Here is a 6013-nt window from a genome sequence, read left to right as displayed (position 1 = left end):
ATTAGGGGGAATTTGTGTCAAAGTTGCCTGATATGCATTCATCCATTGTTCCATTTTGCTCTGTATTCTATGCACGGACTTCCAGTGGCTCTCTGGGCCTTCAGACAGGTCATCATTCCTTGCCCTGCTTGGAGATGCCAAGTTTTAAACCAGGAGCTGCCTTCATGAAAAACAGATGTTCTACAACAGATTATAGGGTAGGAAATCACATACAGAAGGTGATTGTGAAGCAACAACATGCCTTCTTATAGAATTCTGGATATGATTTTAGAGGAATGCCCTACATCTAAGAGATTCCACAAGGCAGCCTTGATCTCTTTGTTTCTCATGCTATAGATGAATGGATTCAATGTGGCAGGAATTATAGAGTACATCACAGCAAAAGCTATATCTAGATCAGAAGAAGCTTCACTGGGAGGCCTTGTATAAGCAAACACTGCAGTGAACAGAAACACAGAGACAACAGTGAGGTGGGGGAGGCAAGTGGAAAGGGCTTTTTTCTTACCAAGGACAGAAGGGATTTTGCGCACTGTAGAAAAGATCTCCATGTATGTTATGATGATGAAAATGAAACAACCAAGTCCTATACTACAGCTTAGCACAATAAATCCAACTTCCACTAAGTAAAAGTTAGAACAGGAGAGCGTCAGTAACTTCGGGATTTCACAGAAGAATTGATTGACAGCATTAGAACAAAACCTGTTGGCAAATGTGCCCCCAGTGTGTAATATGGCATTAAGAAGGCTAATAATCCACCCAATGGCTACCATTCGAATGCAGGCTCCTTTGTGCATAATTGTTTCATAGTGGAGTGGATTGCAAATGGCTACATAACGGTCATGTGCCATTATAGTTAGCAGAGCATAATCTGATGTTCCAAATAAGAAATAAAAGAAAACTTGAGCAACACATCCAAAATAAGAAATAAATCTGCAATTTAGGAGGGAAATCGCCATTGATTTGGGTACCATGACTGAAACTGTTCCAAGATCCATGATGGCCAAATTCAGTAGAAAGAAATACATGGGTGTGTGAAGGTGATGATCAAGCACAATAGCAATAACAATAAGGAGATTCCCTATTATTGCCATTAAGTACACTATCAGAAATACGAAGAAGTGTAAGATTTGCAGTTCTCGAACATCTGAGAATTCCAGCAGCAGAAAGACAGTCATGGATGTAAGATTGTGCATTTTGTTCACATGCTACCTGTAAAAGTAAGAAATCAAGAATTTTAAGCGTACAAATATTGATGATCTAGTTTGATTTAAACAGAGCTCCTTTAATTTAACAGTCAAATGCATCTCATTTTCCTTTGTTTAATTCCCCCTGGGAAAACAATATGATGGTTCTTTTTCCCACTCACTATGTCCACTCATTTCCCTTGTACACCTTTTGCAAAGCCTCTCCTCTTTGCCAAGGCGAGGGGGTGTGAGCAGGTATCACTTCCCACGCTTCGCAGGGGGCATGGATGGCCCACTGCATCAATGAGTCCCTAGCAGCCTGTGTCATGCCCACAGACAGCCAATATGGCTGGCTGTGGGGCGTGGTTTGCCGCTCTTAAACCAGTGTGGGACTGTGGCTCAGTCTGTTTGTTTCCTGCACACATGGATCTTTCTCCCTCCCTCCTTTCCTCCCTCTTATTTTCATGCATTCAACAACTGAGCTTGTTATGGACCTCAGTTGGTCACCTGTTGAAGAGACATGGTTGGGGTTTTTTTTCCACTTGGCAGATTGGCACCAGCCACTTGGTTTTTTTGCCTACCTCAAAGCAAATCATCACAACTTTGTAAGGTTTGGCAGTTTGGCGTTGGAAAATGTGTTGTGTGTTGGAGGGGAGGTTGTGGTCATCACCTACCCCTCCCTTTGAAGGGTATTCCGTTAAAGGAATTCAGTGGTCGTGGTTCCTGTCCGAAGCCCAGGTGGTGACTAGGGCCATGGCACGATCCTCCAGTGACTCTAGGGGAACGCTTCCAGTTGATTTGCGTCAACAAGCTTCCCCTACTGGTTGTTAACCCTTGTGTGACTCCCGGCAGAGCAGGCAGGAGTCAAATATAGTCTGTTTGGATCCAGTGCCTAAGCCAATACCACTCACATTCTGTAACCAATAAAGTTGTGGCCTTTTTTAGCCCATTAACCTAAAATACTTATGTCCATGTGTCTTATTTTATCATAAAGTGGGGGGTGGGCCTCGACTCACAAATGTGTGCATTGCAACATGATTCTATATCCCTCCAGCTATCCCTTGACATCTGTGCATTAGATGGAACATCAGAAAGAGAAGCCACTTGCACACATATTGCACATATATGTGCAAAGGGGCTCACTACTCAGTTATGGGTCCTAATGATGCATGTTTTTGCAGCAGCTAGAGGACAACATGCATACAAAGTACACATATAGGCAGTGGCGTAGCGTGGGGGGTGCAGGGGGTGCCGGCCGCACCGGGCGCAACATCTGGGGTTAGGGCAAATCCACGGGTTAGGGGGCGCAAATCCACAGGTTAGGGGGCGCAAATCCATGGGTTAGGGGGCGCAAATTACTTGCCTTGCCCCGGGTGCTGACAACCCACGCTACGCCGCTGCATATAGGCTGTACTCCCCCCGTTTAATCCACATTTTCCACATAAGATCTCTAGCAAAATCTGCAAAAAATAACCCATTGTACATCTGCAGTCACTGCTGGGGTGCAAACTCTTTGGCACTTTTTTTTGGGGGGGGTGGGCTGTTTGTCAGCTTTGGGCTGACTTTTCAGTGACTAACCTCTATTGCCCCACTCCTCCTTTCATTTGTTCCTTGCATTAGCAGATTTGCACAAGAAACATAATAATGAAAATCAATGATTGGGACTGTTTGCTCCAAAAAGAGTTGATTTAATGTGTATGCCACTATTTCTCTAAACCAGTTAATTCCTCTTTCCTTGGAATTGGAGAATGTGTCTGACTGAGTGAAAAAGCAGCATGGCAGCCAGACCAGGACTCCAGGAGGCAGCATGTATGTGCATGTGATTCTGCTCCTGTGACACATCCTGGATTGCATTGCAGCATTTATTTGAGCAGGCACTGAGCAAAAGCTAGGTAGTACAGCAGGAAAGTACTAAGAGCACAGAGCTGGATTAGGGCTATGTGACCTGCCTCTTTACAAGTCTGCTGCCTTCATATGTGGTTTAAGATGCTGCCCTATATCTAGTCTTTAAGAAGGGAGCGGGGTGTGGGGAGGAAGACACCCTTCATCTCAGCCAGCAAAAGGTCTTGGATCAACCCTGCGTGGCTCATCTGGGTTTCTGTTCCCAGAAGCAACAACAAAAAGTGGTGAAAGAGTAACAGCCCAAGAGTGATGTTGGGGGAGAAATAGGGAATGATGAATACCAATATGAAGAATCATAGATTTATGACCATAGGTTGCTTTATATTCACTGTTCAAAAATTAAAACTTACCTTGGCTCTTTAAGAACAGCTGTGGTTCTTTGTGGGTAGCTGATGTTTATGTTTAGCTATTGTAGATCATGACTAGTCATACATTCGTAGAGTCATCTGAAAATTCTTCCAGGAGGTGACAATACGCCCTAAACAGGTTGCCATATTTCCCTAAAGGTAAAGCTAAAGGGACCCCTGACCATTAGGTCCAGTTGTGACCGACTCTGGGGTTGCGGCACTCATCTCGCTTTATTGGCCGAGGGAGCCGGCGTACAGCTTCCGGGTCATGTGGCCAGCATGACTAAGCCACTTCTGGCAAACCACAGCAGTGCACGGAAACGCTGTTTACCTTCCCGCTGGAGCGGTACCTATTTATCTACTTGTACTCTGATGTGCTTTCGAACTGCTAGGTTGGCAGGAGCTGGGACCAAGCAACAGGAGCTCACCCCATCACAGGGATTCGAACTGCCAACCTTCCTATCAGCAAGTCCCAGGCTCAGTGGTTTACACCACAGTGCCACCTGCATCCCTAATCTGTGGCAAAATCAGCAGTCGCTGCTGGTGTGAAAACTTTTTAGCACATTTGGGGGGGGGGGGACTGGTGGTTTGTTAGCTGTGGGCTAACTGTTCAGTGTGTTGCCACATTCCTGCTTCCACCTGCTCCTTGCATGAGCAGATTTGCACAGTGTATGTGAATATTTCTCTAAAGTAATTCCTCTTTCATTGAAATTGGTAAATGTGCCTGATTAAGTACAAAAGCATCAAGACAGCCAGGAGGTTTCATTTATGTTCATGCATTGTTCTGCTCATGTTACACATGCTCAGAGTCAGACCACCCATGAGGTGAGGTGAGGTGAGGTGAGGTAACCGTCTCAGGTAGCAGGGGCAGCAAACCATGGTGTAGATCTTTATTTTCTGCTTGTTCCTGAATATCTTCACTCACACTTTCTTTCCCTGCAGGGAGTGGAGTGCTGTTTTGATGTTCACCCCAGGTACCAATATGTCTTGGGCCAACCTTACAAATGTTGGTACCTCCACTGCTGCATTGCAGCTTTTCTTTGAAAAAGCCACTGAGGAAAAGCTAGGCAGCACAATAAGCAAGAAGCAGCCAAATATTAGAGGACAGAACTGGATTTGTGTTTTGTGACCTGCCCAATGCCTCCTACGGTAGCCTCTGCCCTCGTGTGTGGTTTACAATGCTGCCCCATCCCTAGTCTTTGCACAGGGAATTGGGGTGAGGCAGAGAGAAAGAGCAAGTCAACCTTCATCTCAGTCAGCATAATGACTTAGATCATCTCTGAGTGGCTGGGTGGCAATTCTAGATTAATTTGGATTTCTTAGCTATTTGTTTTTTGCATTTTGTATCTTTTTTCTTCTTTGTTTCTATGTGTGTTTTTTAGTTTGTTAATCTTTGTTTTAATTTTTTCTATTCTGTAAACCTATGTGTTTTTTTGTAAAATCTTAGTAAATATCTCTTAAAAAATAATAATAATAATTTGGATTTCTGTTCCCAGAAGCAACCACCACCACAACAAAACTGCTCAGGGAAACTTGTGCTTTAAGAGTAACAGCCAGAGAGAGATGAAGGTGGAGAGACAGGGAATGATGAAATAAGAAAAGGAAAGGAAAGGAAAGGAAAGGAAAGGAAAGGAAAGGAAAGGAAAGGAAAGGAATAATAAATTTCCTACTATGGATAGCATTAAATTAATATTTCAAAAATCAAAACTTACCTAGGCTCTTTAAAAACAAGCGGGTTTCATTGTGGGTAGGTGAAGTCTTCTGTTTAGCTGTTGTAGGTCATACATTAATAGAGTCGTCTGAGAATTTTACATCTTCTTTTCACCCTTGCCAAAATATGGTGTAGCAGTTTTATTTCTAAATCAGGTTTTAAAAGCTGTATGTGTAGGAGGTTCATTGGATATCTGCTTTGGCATTTTGGGAAAACACTCCCATGAGTCTAAACAGCTGATCAGAACTGGAATTCCCCCACTCCAATTATTGCTGGCTCTGTTTTTTGTCACAAACAAAAAGAAATAATTCATATAAGCACTCTGTGTCTGATGCAGCATTCCAGAGCACACTGCATTTTGGAGGGAGCTCAGCTCTTTTGTCCCAGTGTGGTGTAGTGGTTAAGAGTGGTAGTCTCATAATCTGGTGAACCGGGTTCGATTCCCTGCTCCTCCACATGCAGCTGCTGGGTGACCTTGGGCTAGTCACACTTCTTTGAAGTCTCTCAGCCTCACTCACCTCACAGAGTGTTTGTTGTGGGGGAGGAAGGGAAAGGAGAATGTTAGCCGCTTTGAGACTCCTTAGGGTAGTGATAAAGCGGGATATCAAATGCAAACTCTTCTTCTTTTTCCTTGCAGTCCCCCATGTATGGATCGGAAGATAGATATGAGGATTAGTGCACATATCAATGAACCAGTCAATGCATGGGTTTGGCAACAATACTTGTGAAGTTGTCTGAGGGCTGCCTTCTTTATTTCAAAAACATATTAAAACTCATTGGAACTGCTAGTAAAGTCATTTTCACACAGATAAAACGTAACAAGGGATCATTTCTCATGTATTACTCTGTCCTGGGCTATATGAGTTTCT

At 43.7% G+C, this 6013-nt stretch overlaps 1 protein-coding gene across 1 annotated transcript; it reads right to left on the bottom strand.

Moving 5' to 3' along the window:
- Nucleotides 1-245: 245 nt before the first annotated feature.
- On the bottom strand, nt 246-1193 carry LOC114583735 (olfactory receptor 14A16-like). Its single transcript, XM_028705160.2, has one exon. It carries the CDS (start codon nt 1191-1193, stop codon nt 246-248), a length of 948 nt encoding a protein of 315 aa, XP_028560993.2.
- Nucleotides 1194-6013: the final 4820 nt, after the last annotated feature.

The sequence above is a fragment of the Podarcis muralis genome, chromosome 13, assembly GCF_964188315.1.
Source record: "Podarcis muralis chromosome 13, rPodMur119.hap1.1, whole genome shotgun sequence".
Lineage (NCBI taxonomy): Eukaryota > Metazoa > Chordata > Lepidosauria > Squamata > Lacertidae > Podarcis > Podarcis muralis.
This window is presented reverse-complemented; position numbering and strand designations above follow the sequence as displayed.

Bases quoted from the DNA above. Each gene is read 5' to 3' on its own strand.
- LOC114583735 (XM_028705160.2), bottom strand. From the start codon at position 1,193: ATGCACAATCTTACATCCATGACTGTCTTTCTGCTGCTGGAATTCTCA.